We start from the raw sequence: 12,826 nt of genomic DNA, 5'->3' as shown, positions 1-12,826 counted from the left end.
AGCCCTGCATCGACCACTCACAATGCTCATGACCCTGAGCAAGTTAATGAACTTCTCCGAGCTTCAGCGTTTTCAGCCAACACGTAACATACACAATACACACTTCAAATGGTCCTTGGCAGGGCTCAGTGAAATAATAAGGACGTGTGCTTTACAACACCTCCAAGACAATCCTCACTGGCAGGTGCTGCTGCTCCCTCTCATTGTTGGACACGGCAGTCGCTGTGGAATTGACCCTAACTGTCTTGCTCGGCCAGCTTCATTTCCACACCCGAAGTAAACCACTCCTTCCTGTGAACACACTCCCCTGCTTGAGAGCCCTGAGTGATGATCTTCTCTTAAAAAAAAAATCATGTATTTATTTGAAAGGTAGAATGAGAGGGAGGGAGAGAGAAGACAAACAGATCCTTCATCTACTGGTTCACTCCCCAAACGGCTGCAGCAGCCAGAGCCGAGCTGACCCTAAGCCAGGAACTTCTCTCCGTTCTCTCATGTGGGGGTAAGGCTCCAGGCACTTGGGTCATCCTCTGTTGCCTTGCTAGGCATATTAGTAGGAAATTGAATGAGAAATAGAGCAGCCAGGACTAGAACCAGCCCCCATACGGGACACCAACATGGCAGGCGGCAACTTTACCCACTAAGCCACAGCACCAATATATGCTGCAAAGCTGACCTGATAATGTAGCCCCAGGAAACAGAAGGATCAAGTGCAAGGCCAATGCAGTAACCCAAACAAGGGACTTAGTGTCCTCTCCTTTTTCCTTGGGGGACTTCACGTCTGCTGCTCTCTTCTGCTCCTTTGACAGCATAGGAAAAGAACACAGTCCTTACTCTGTCCTCCATGATCATCGATTATTGGGATCTCCTTTGACAAGAGGTTTCAGTTTTAAAACCTAGACAGAGGACCCGGCGCAGTAGCCTAGCAGCCAAGGTCCTCGCCTTGCACATGCTGGGATTACTAATGGGTGTCGATTCTAATCCTGCCAGCCCCGCTTCCCATCCAGCTCCCTGCTTGTGGCCTGGAAAAGCAGTCAAGGACAACCCCAGAGCCTTGGGACCCTGCACCTATGTGGGAGACCCAGGAGAGGTTCTGGGCTTCCGGCTTTGGATTGGCTCAACTCCAGCCATTGTGGCCACTTGGGGAGTGAATCAGTGGACAGAGATCTTCCTCTCTGTCTCATCCCCTCTCTATATACGTGCCTTTCCAATAAAAAAAAAGAAAATAAATCTTAATAAACAAATAAATAATACTTAGGTCTGGGCATGGTGGGCCAACTGGTTACCCAAGCTGAAAACTACATATTCTGTGTGCTGATTAAGATCCTGGCTCCGCCTCTAACCCATCCTGCTACTTTGGCCAAGTTATTTAGCTTCTCTGCTTGCATTTCATCACGTGTAAAATGGGAATCATAATACAAGAGTACTTATTATGAAAAAAAAATTATGGCTAGATTTCAAAATTTCATGCACCCAAAGAAGCTCATGTGTGAGGTCCATTTTCCATGAGCTTTTTGAAATGTTCCCATGGGCGATGAACCCATGCCTGAAAGGTACATTAAAGTGCCAGGCATCCTGAAATGTCTATACGAAAGTTTGTTATTTCTGTTATTATTTTAAAAAAAAAAAAAACTTCCTAAATGCAAAATTTTAGCCCTGGGGCAAATTTTTTGTGTAGCTCTTTTAATATCCTTCCAAAACCAACATTTAGTGATTTCTTTATATTTCTTGAAATGGCAATTTATCATTGACCTGATTTTATACTAGTTAAAAGAGAGCTGTCCGTCACACTGAAGGGACAAGTGCGTATGCACTGGCCTCGTAGATGTTATTTGTATTTTGATAAGCATCCTGTGGCTATAAGGTTGCTCATAGGTGTAGAGATTGGATGGTTAAAAATAACGAGAAATCAAAGTTGCACCTTGTCCCTGTTTCTATACTGGCAGGTAGGGCCCACATTCATTATTTGCTGGACAGCTGTGGGAATAAGCAACTCATAGAATAATTTAAGAATCAACAACTTGTTTATCCTCCAAGAACCAAGTTTAACTATTGAACCTACTTAATGGTACCTCCTCCACGTGCATGAGTCACTTGTCACCCTCTGAATCTAGCAGTATGCCTTCTCTCCCTCCACACTGGGTCTCTAGTCTGTCTCTTTTGCTCATGTTGCACTGATACAAACACACACACACACACACACTACAGCTCCTGTCATCAGCTTAGTTGGGGACCTTGTGCCAGCACCAGCTGCTGTTCGTTCTTGGAAAATATCATCTTTTCAGGGGCATAGTGTATACTCTGCAAGATGATTCTCTTTTTACCTGGATGCCAAATCAAAGACAGAGTAGAGCATTAAAAAAAAAAAAGCTGTATGGATTTTTTAATGCATTCATTCAACAAGTATCTTAAGGCTAGAGACTGGGGTGGGCATTGGAGATAAAGCTATAGATAATGAATGCAAGACTTTACAGCTTGCAGACTCATATACTCCCAGGAAGGTTGTATTATGCCATGGATTCTCAACCTCTTCTGCACGTAGGAATCACCAGGGGAGATCTGAAATGGGAAAATACTGGTGCCTGCATCTCATTTTCAGAGACTCCAATTTCATTGTCGTGTATCTTAACATGGATATTGGCTTATACTTCCCAGTGATTCCAGAAGTGCAGCCTTGGCATGACCCAATGCTGTAAACCCAGGATAGATTAGAATCCTGCTGTGTGCCCTAAGGGAGGAAGATGGTATTTGTGATGGAGAGGGATTCTTGAACTTAAGTCATCTGAGCTGAAGATAAAGGCTTTAGCTGAAGTGTGTGCAAGAAATATAGTTGAGGGAGAGAGATCCAGAAGATCCCAAAAGAGCTATCTGGGCTATGTTGTAGAATACAGTAGGGTCTACTGAAAGCCAGTGAGTGAGAGTATCAGTGATGTAAAATGAGGGAGAAAATTCAAGGTGATTGAGACCCTTTGGGGGGCTTAGCAAAAAGCAGTAGTTCTCACACTTAGCAGGTATCCAGAACCATTGGAGGGCTTGTGAAAATGCAGATGGCTGGGCCCAAAACCCAAGAGGATCTATTTGAATAGGTCCTGGATGGAGCTCATGAAGGTGCATCTCTCCCAAGAATCCAGGGGAGCTGGAACTGCTGGGCTAGGGACTTTTCGAGAAGAGCTGATCTAATCTAAAGCAGTGAAAAGGCTCCTAGAGAGTGTTTGGCTTTGTTTATTTTCAGCAGGGACAGCCAGGAGTTGGGGTACAGGACAGCAACATGATGAAACTAACCCAACTCTTATCACTGGGCCACCATAGCCTCAGGAATGTAGTTGCAGTGGAATAAAGAAAGATGATATCCCAGCAAAAGCGAAGCAGGTGTCTCAAGGAAGACACAGTTTGCGTCCAGCCCCAGTGCTACTAGGGGATAAAGAATCACTAGGTAACGGGCATAGGATTTCAGTCCCAGCAACTGTGCCCTGGTATCACTGGCTAGACTCTCTGTTTCCTGTCATGTGATCATTTATTTGAAAAACAATAGTGATGATGTAAAAGAGCTTAGCTTAGCAATTAGAACATCTACCTGTCACAGCCATAGCCTTGCTTGCATAGGGTCCTCTGGCTCCCTGTCCCAGCTTCCTTCAGATGCACATCTGGAGAGGCAGCAGTTATGGCTGAAGTCATTGGGTTCCTGTCACCCACTTTAACAATCTGTCTTGAGCCCCCAACTCTTGCTTTCTGGCCCAGCCCCAAACATCTTAGGCATTTGGAAGAATCAGTACATGAGATTTTCTGTCTGTCCCTACCTCTGGAATAAGATAAGGAAAATACATTTTAAAAAATTCAACAAGATCCTGAAACATCACTACAACATTGGATGTGTCTCTCTCCCCCTTTTTCTTTAAGGGGTGAAAGGGTTGCTTGCTTTAAATTCAACAGTGTTTCCGCAGCCCAGGCTGAGCTGCTGCTTTTTTCTTGCCACACAGACAGAAATGATGCTGATCAGTGAGAATGCAGGTGCATGGAGGACACGTGTGGTATAGACAGCTGGATTCCGCGGCTGCTGGGGAGAGCAGGGAAGAGAAGGCTCCTCGCCCTGTAGGCAGAAGACAGCTGCTCCTCAGCAGACCATGGACAGGATTGCAGGCCTTCACAGTGCCCCCCACTCTTGAACCCACACATATGCTCAGAGATGTACGCACGCTGCTGAGACAAAGAACAGTATCTGCGTCTCAGTTGTCCATGTCCTTTTGTGACAGCGCTGGGACAGCTTTTCCAGTGCAGGCTCAACCCAACTCTGTGTAGAAGCAGAGCTCACATGGGCAAGAGGGACAAGCCAGAGACCAGAGTACTTCCTTGGCAGGCAGTCTTGTAAAGCAAGACAGAGGTTTGTCCCATAGAATCCCAAAGCAACAGATTTCTCTTCTGAGCCTTTGCCCCTGTAATTTAGCAGAAATGGCTCTCCTTACCCCCATTGGTGAGCGCCAACCCATCCACCCCACCCACCCCAAGGGTACGGAGTTTTGGGATGTAATGGTAGGCACGCTCATTCACTATTCCCATTCGTGTGCACCCCTTAGCGCTAGCCGCACACAGCTCCAGGAAAACAGTGACATTTAAAACAGCTTAGGGGAGGAGGGGAGTCTAATTAAGTTAACAATGAAGACGCTAAGTCTTCCCCAGAGGGAAAGCCACTGTTTGCTGTGCCTTCAAGTCTCTTGCCTCTCCTCGCTGCCCTGTGCTCCAGTGGGCTTTCTTCTGGCTGAGACGAGCAAAACCGCATGGCTGGCTTTGTTGCTCCTGTTCAGAGAGGGGATGTAGATTTCCTAGCGTGTGACAACCCACTCAGAGGATGTCCCTGCAATTTCTCTTTTTCTTTTTTTCTTCACTTGAAACAGAATAAGCCCTGAGAGAGTGGCAAGAGAAACAGCATGCACTTGAGAATTGGCCAGCAAGGGAAGGTCTCACACTAACTCTTAAGATGTGCGAAAACAACAGCTTTATCAAGCACCTGTTGAGCACTGACTATATGACAAGCTCTGCCAGAATGCTTTCCTTTATCATTTCCTTCCAGACTTTGGGCATCTATATAAAATAAGCATCGTCATCAGTCCCGTCACACTGCTCAGTCAACAAACATTTATGGAGTGTCTGTTATTTGCCAATCATTTTTTCAAGACAGAGACAATGTCAATAGCATGACAAACAAAAGTATCTACCTTCCTGGAGGTTGTATTCTCTTGAAAAGGGCAATAAGTAAGAGTGATTAGGAAAACAGATCATTTCACAGAGAGTGAGATTCTGAGAGGCGGCCTACCAATCCGAGCTCACATGACCAATGAGAGGCACGTCTAGCTGACTCCAAACCAGCTTATGGTTTTCCTCTTGGTAAGAAGAAAGTTTGCGTGAGTGTTCACCCTTTGTGGTCAGTCTCTAGGCAGGGAGCACCTGCTTCCCTTGTCAGCTGGCTGCCCTTGCTACGTGCAGCCTGTCTGATGTTCTCACTCACATTTCCATCTAGGTAGCCTGTTGTCCTTCATGTTTTTCTAAGGCATGTTTGATGCTGACTGTTAAAACTCTCTCCCTCTCCCCCTCTCTCTCTCTTTCTCTCTCCCTCCCTTCCTCCCTCTCCCCCCCTCCCTCTCCCCCCCCTTATGAAACACTAGCCATTTATTTCTCTCTCTGAATTGCTGCACATGGCAGAACATGCCTTGATGCTTTTGGAGAAAAAGCCTTTTATGGTAATTATAGCTTTCTTCAAGTACATTTTATGCGCCCCTTTTTACTGTGCTCGAGACGTTATTTTGCTCATGCCTAATTTTTGTAAAGGCAAAAAGCCTGCCTACCTGGTAACTGTGTTGAAGGACTTTATTTTTTTTTTCTGTTTTCTTTTTTTAGTGGTTGGAATTTATGTGTGGAAAAGTCTTGGAAGCTGTCCTGTTCCACTCTGCCAAAGGTTTTGGGATGTTGGTTTAAGTCTGAAGTTACGTGTTCACTCATCCCCTTGCAACTGTTTGTCCGGTACTAGCAACCCAAGAACAAGTGAGCTAGACATAGCGCCACCCCAACAGGCTTGCGCCATACCGGAAATGCCCAGGGCAGCTATTCAGCTGCACACTGTGCAATTCTAGAGGCACCATTCAAACTGCAGTTAGGCTATTTTCACATTTAGTATGACCCTTTTCCTGCCATTGACAATAAAATGTCTGCAAGAAGGGCTACTGTGTGGCCCAGCAAGCACCAGGACAGTAACACTCTTGTGATATAGTGATGGACAAGGCAACATTTAGGAAGAGATAAGGTTGCGACAACCAATGGACTGACATTCTGGGAAATCTCCCAGGAGACAAATTGTGAGTGGGGAATCTGAAGGATAAACTGAAGTCAGGGAGAAGAGGCAAGGGCAAAGAGCAGGCCGAGTGGCTTAAGTCTAACCAAAGCATAAGGTGATCTGGAGGTAGGCTGATGTGGTGGGAGCCGGTTACTGAAAATTCTGTAGACCACATTCTTGGGCTTTACACAGGAGTTAATAAAAAGCTACTGAAATGTTTTCAGCAGTGTCCAGAATGGTGAACCTAAATGGCAGTGGCTCAGGTGAATGTGTTAGCAGTAAGGATGAGAGTAGAGGGCTGAGTTCACGCTGTTGATGAGGTGGGATAGGTCAGGAGGAGGATTGGCAGGGCTTGCCTGCAATTTGTTACAGGGGTTAAGAGGTGTAGTGGAAGGGGAAAGTAGTTGGGGATACCGCAGTGTATAGCTTGAGTACTAGGGTCAGGAGTGTGCCGTTCATTGGAGAATGGGAGTGAAGACTGAATGGTGTTGAGCTTTAGATGCTCAGATGTGAAGAGATGAAACTGCTGAGACACAAGTTGGAGTCCAGGTCTGGAGTTCGAAGGACTAAGGACTAAGGAAGAAGGGCATGGTTTTGTTGTGTCTTTCTGCCTGTCTGTCTGTCCATTCTTTCTTCCTTCCTTCCTTCCTTCCTTCCTTCCTTCCCTTAGTGGCAAGTTGCTGCATTAGCTTCCTATAACTTGAAATAGACAAAGCCAGCCCAAGACATCACTGTTGCCCTTGAACATCCTCCCTAGGAGGTAGACTTCTGGCTTTGGGTGGGGAGGTCCCAATTATTGTCTCACACAACACTCAAAAGACTTCGTATACAAGAATCGGATGGAAGTGACGGAGCCTCACTTGATTGTTTGCAATTTATTCAGTTACCTACTGTGTGCATGCAACTGAGCCAGGCAGTGGGAACCCTGCCTGTCACATTTCCTGGGACTTTCTAATTATGGGCAGGATTTCTCAGCTTTGGCACAGTGGACACACTGCACTATTCTCTTCTTTGTTTACAGGGCTGCCTTGTATGTTGCAGGATGCAAAGCAGCAACCCAGGTCCGCTAGATGTAGCTTTTATGTCCTCCCTAAATCATGACAATCAAAAATGCCTCCAGACCTTGCAGAGTGTCCTATGGAAAGAAAAGGATGGACAGAAGAGTCCCTGTAGAGAACCAGTGGTCTGGGGACACAACAGGGTAGGAAGCCTTCAGGGAGCCAGCTCTAGCTGCTGCATACCCAAGAAATCAAACAGGTGTGCCTTAAGGGACTTTAGGTCGCTGGTCTTAGAGGGACATGAACAGGGAAGTTGGCAGTGCTGGCTGAAACCCAGAAAACGTCACATAAGAGACTTCTCAGATGAGGATGCCCAACTAGGAGCCCATCAGCCGGATGCAACTTCAGTTATTGCCTCCTCTCCAGAGAAAAGCTGCCACCTGATACCCATTTGCCCTCCAGACTAATTACTTCCTACGTTTTGTTTTCCCTCAAGCAGAAGCTGGCTTTGCACTTCACAAGCACAAAGAATCACCTCCTCACAAGGCCACCAGCAGAATGAACTTGTGCTGGGGAGGGTAGCTTGGGGTTGCCTAGCAACGCCACGCACCTACCAAGGCTGCTTTCTTCCTCTTCAAGCTAAAAGCAAAGTCCTGTCCATTAATTCCCAGCTGCCCCGAAACTTCTCAGAGATTTGCCAGCTTCCTACTGTTCGTGTTTTCATCTCCCTCGTATGATGTGGAGAAAACCCGCTACTGTGGTCTGTTTATCTCACTTCAGTTGGTCGGGGTTGGAGGCAGGGGGGAAGGACCAAGAAAGAAAGAAAGGGAAAAGGCTCATTCAATCTAAGAACACATATATTTTAAGTATTGCTGACAGACATGGTAGTGCTCTTTGCAGATTCAGATTTTAGGTAGTGGACGTGGGTTTCTTACACAATGAGCCTTCTGTGGAGACTGTGGGGATGATTTTAGTGAGACAGAAGACCTCAAAGTCACTCAATAACAAAGCTCATGTAATAGATACCCTGCGGAGCAGGTGTTTGGTACGTCTGTCATTTAGTGTATTCTGTATGATACGTTCCCCAGAATTCTGCTGGTAGAAATCCTAGCTGCAGGTGGCTGGAGCTTAGAGATATTCTCTCTCCCTTCAGCACCTGTGACATGTCCCTTGGGCCTTTCCTACCCAGCTCTCTCTTGTGCCCCTGCAGAAGCATTTATGGCATTTCTCTACAACGGGAGCTGGCTTCTCCCCCAAGCATCCCGAATGCCATGTCAGGTGTGCAGCACGAGAAAGCAAATTCCCTGGTACTAACCTCCTTGCTTCTCCTCTCAGGACAGTGCAGCGTCATCCTGCAGACTGTCCTGCTAGAACATCTCTGTTTCCAACCCTCTTCTCTCAGTTCCTGATCCGCCCCCATATTCTGGACAGGACAGGAGGGAACAAGCCCTGAGGACGCTGTGAAGAAGTAGAACTCAAATGCAGACCCTCCAGGCCTTTTTTCAGAGGGATCCTTCCAACTCCCACCACTGTCATGTGCACAGTTAGGTTACATCCTTGTAAAGGGCGCTTGAGACAAGAGGAGAGAAAAGATGTCAGAGGAAGGCCTTTAGAATGCTAGAGAGAACAGGAGCAGGCATGCACACTGTTGATTCCCAAGGTTTGAACCAGGAAGATTTCCGATCAATTATCCCCCCTCATTATAAAACTGTTTCTTTCTCCATCTTGAACCCATCCAGCCTATGCTTTGTATAATTTAAAATAGATTTGGGGGCTGGCATTTCTGTGGCATGGCAGATAAAGCTGTTGATTTTCATGAAGTTGGTATCCCACATGACTGCCAGTTCAAATCCTGGTTGCTCTGCTTCAGATCCAGCTCAATACACATGACCTACATAATGTAATGGAAGATAACCAAAGTGTTTGGACCCCTGCTATCCATGTAGGGGGCCTGGAAGAAGCTCTTGACCCCAGCCTGATCAAGCCCTAGTCATTGTGGACATCTGGAGAGTGAACCAGCAAGAAGAAGGTCCCCTTTTCTCTCTGTCTCTCCTCGTCTCTCTGTAACTGACTCTCAAATAAATAGCTCTTAAATTATATGACAAAATGAAGATGGCAGCAAAGGCAGGGAAAAGATGTAGGATTTAAATGTTTGGGAGAGTTACTTTAGGGAGGCAGGGAATAGAGGAATGAAGTGATCGCTGGGTTATATTTAAATGAAGTAAGAAAGCATACCTAGATTGCATGACTCTATCAATTTCCTAGAAGTCATTTTGTATGCTTACGAACAGGTAAATTCTGTGGTACGTGCATTATGCCTCAGTAAAGCTGTTAAAACAAAGAGGAAGGAAAACATCTCTAGAAATTCTTGCCAGGTTTTGTGAGCGTGGCCACATCACCCCCATCTGTGCTTCTCTCTCCATCTTTTGAAGGGCCTTGGAGGCTTGGCTGCAGGGGCATTCCTCATCCCTGTTTAGAGCCCTTCTCTTCTCTTCCCATTCAGCCTCTCTCCACCCCAAGTTCATGTCAAGAGGAAAATGCATAGGCTGCTGATGCGTTCTCTCTCTCTCTTCCTTTCTCTCTCTCTCTCTCACACACACACATACGAAGAAAACAAAGCCACACAACACACATCACCTTCCCCCTGCCATCCTGTCCTTGTGCAGAATATATGTATGTATTCCTCTATCTTTTCCCCAATCCGTGGCACCCAGCACCTACTCTTTCTCAGCCTTCAAATCCTGCAGTATTTTTAAATTGTGCCATAAATAGATTGAGTGATAGACAGCCAACATTCTTAAGTGCCCCTTAAAACTAAATATTACAAGAATATGAAAATAGCCCAGTAGAGCCATCCAGTCTGGGTCATGAAAAACTTGTGATAATCATATGTAAATTTATCTCTAAAATTCTGAAAGACGGAGGGCATCTTGCCTCTGTCCTGGATTGATAGGAATTTTTTTTTTTTTACTTTTCTGCAGCAGGCACTTTTAAAAAGAGAGGGAGAGAGAGTGAGAGGAGCAGGAGGGAAGAGTAAGAGAAACAGAAAGAAAAGCTTCAGTTGAGGTAGCTGTAAGCCTGAACTCCTGGCTCGAGAGCACAGCCTAGCTAATCTGGCAGCCTGGTCTGGGATGTGCACTGAACTCCCCACTTGGGGAAAGTTGCTCTGACCCCTGCACCCAGGTCAGTGGCTGCTGGGAAGTCCCTGCATCTGTGCCCCCACTCCGTCTTGCACCTGCATGCGTGGCCTTGTCTGACCTGCTTCCTCCGTTTCTTTGGAAGGCAGGCACGGGCCCCACTGTGAGGCTGGCCCAGTGGCTGCCCTGCGACCTTGCTCCCCCTTGCATGGCTTCCCCGCTTCCCTGGCGCAGCCTCATGTCCCTCCTTCTCATCCTCTCCGTTTCTCCAACCAGATGGCTGCCCTGATTTGTGCAACGGTAACGGGAGATGCACACTGGGTCAGAACAGCTGGCAGTGTGTCTGCCAGACCGGCTGGAGAGGGCCCGGATGCAACGTTGCCATGGAGACCTCTTGTGCTGACAACAAGGATAACGAGGGAGGTGAGCACACATCTTCTTGTGGTTCCCAGCCCCTCAGGAGTAAAGCATTGGGTATACTTCCATCAGGAATCCACTTCCTCCTGAAATACCTCCCCTTATGTAGTCACTTCTCCTTTACAAGTGCAGGGAAGTGCAGACATCCCTGGCACAGTGGGCACTCATGGAGACATGAGTTGTGAGGCCTGGGGTTTGATGCCAGCTTTGGATACTCAAGTAGGCATGCCTACACAAAGGCAGCTGGGCACTGGTGCTGCCGTGAGGGTGACTGGTCGTATCAGACCTCTCAAGGTGGTTGGGAGTTAACAGTTGGTGACCCTGGTGGTAACTATTGGTACCTCATACTGCTAAGACATCATGAGCAGTGCTTGCTTTTGTCCTCATAGCATTCTCAGATGTCACTTTCAGATGAGGAAACCAAGGCCTGGAGGGTGGCTAAGTCATGTTTATTAGTATGGCCATCAGTGATAATACTGACAACCATACCAGCCCTGCTTTCCAAGTGCACAGTCCACAAAATACAACCTGTGACCCAGACCTGGCCCAGAAACTCATAGTGGTTTTAACATTTTTAATTGATGACAGAGAAATTCTCAAAAAAAGGAAAAAAAAGAGTAACATTCATTTCATGATGTATGAAAAATCATATGGAATTCAGTGTCCCTCAATAATATGTTTTATTGAGATATGATTGACATGCAGCAGTCTGTATGCATTTGGTGTGTCCATCTCAACAGATTTAGGGGTAAGTCCACACCTGTGCAACTGTCACTACCCTCCAGGTCAAAGTTTCCTCCCACCATCTTTATTATTCTATTACTGTGAATATTGGGTGTGTTTGGTTTGATGCTTTTGTGTGGTAAGAAAGCAAAAGGACTGTCCTCCTAGTGAAGTGCAAGTGTGTAATGCAAGATTGTTGGCTAGAATCACTGACTACACTGTTTAACAAATCTCCTGAATGTGTTTGTCTTGCATAACTAGGTATGCTTGTCATTTAATCTATATAATTTCCTCCACTAGAATACAGCCATTCCCAGTTTCCTGAGATCTGGTACATAGCTACTTTCTTCCTCCATGGTAGAAACCCCAGGCTATCAAAGCCTCAATGAGTTCCTTGATGACCCATGACGGGGGCAAAGGGATTGCCCACCCTGCTCTAAATCATATTCCTTTCTCTACTCCCTAATGTTCTGTGACTCACTGGGATAGAATTAGCACACGGGCCATCTGATCTCCTAACATGAGCACAGGTCTGTGGTCTCCCTTACCAAATGACTTGATGGTCAGGAATCACTCAGGGCAAAAAGCTGTTTCAGAGTGAACGAGGCTCTGTGAATGCAGTTATTTTGTTGAACACTTGACGCCTGTAGTCCCACTGTGTGCTGGTCTCTGCGCTCCAGGAATCAGCGGCCACATTAAGTCAGCTGCTACCTTCACAGCCCCTATGTGTCCACTTCAGCACCTTCCAAAATGGGGTACAGTCCATCGGTGTGATGAATGAGACCTTTCATTTCATCATTCTTACTGGACATTGTCATTTCTCTGATCGAAGTCTGCTGTGGTACACCACCGGACCTCATGCACTACTATGGTTCACAGTCAAAAACGAGTTCAGAGACCTGATATGTTTTACAGAGCTCTCATTAGTTCACTTGCACTTTCCCGAAACACAACCCAGAGAGAAGCCACCTTCATTCATTTTGTTAAGAAAGGGGAGGCATAGCTGCCCAACACAATTTTTTTTTTCATGAGTCAGAGTCCAGTGACTGCTGGCAGAGCTCACTGTCTTTTTCCAGCGTCTGTGAGATTTCACTGCGCACAGCAGTTGCTTACAGATCAGCCTCCTCTTCCAGAAAGAAGCTGCTCTCCTGGCTGTCTTCCCTGTTACATGTCAGCAGTTGAAAGCATAGCAAATTGCTGGAATCCCACACCTAGGAGAGGGGAGGCACCCA

At 46.4% G+C, this 12,826-nt stretch overlaps 1 protein-coding gene across 5 annotated transcripts in view; it reads left to right on the top strand.

Annotated features, from left to right (window-relative positions):
* Positions 1-12,826, top strand: part of TENM2 (teneurin transmembrane protein 2) — an 884,000-nt gene that overhangs the window by 786,371 nt on the left and 84,803 nt on the right. For all 5 annotated transcript variants that reach the window (XM_040984305.1, XM_040984174.1, XM_040984151.1 and 2 more), the window contains one exon: positions 10,731-10,877. In XM_040984305.1, coding sequence (XP_040840239.1) covers positions 10,731-10,877 — 147 coding nt within the window. The remainder of the gene's footprint in view (positions 1-10,730; positions 10,878-12,826) is intronic.

The sequence above is a fragment of the Ochotona curzoniae genome, unplaced genomic scaffold (genome assembly GCF_017591425.1).
Source record: "Ochotona curzoniae isolate NIBS_2020 unplaced genomic scaffold, NIBS_Ocur_1.0 contig_1, whole genome shotgun sequence".
Taxonomy (NCBI): domain Eukaryota; kingdom Metazoa; phylum Chordata; class Mammalia; order Lagomorpha; family Ochotonidae; genus Ochotona; species Ochotona curzoniae.
The sequence above is the reverse complement of the archived record's forward strand: the minus strand, read 5'-3'. Positions and strand labels throughout refer to the sequence as shown.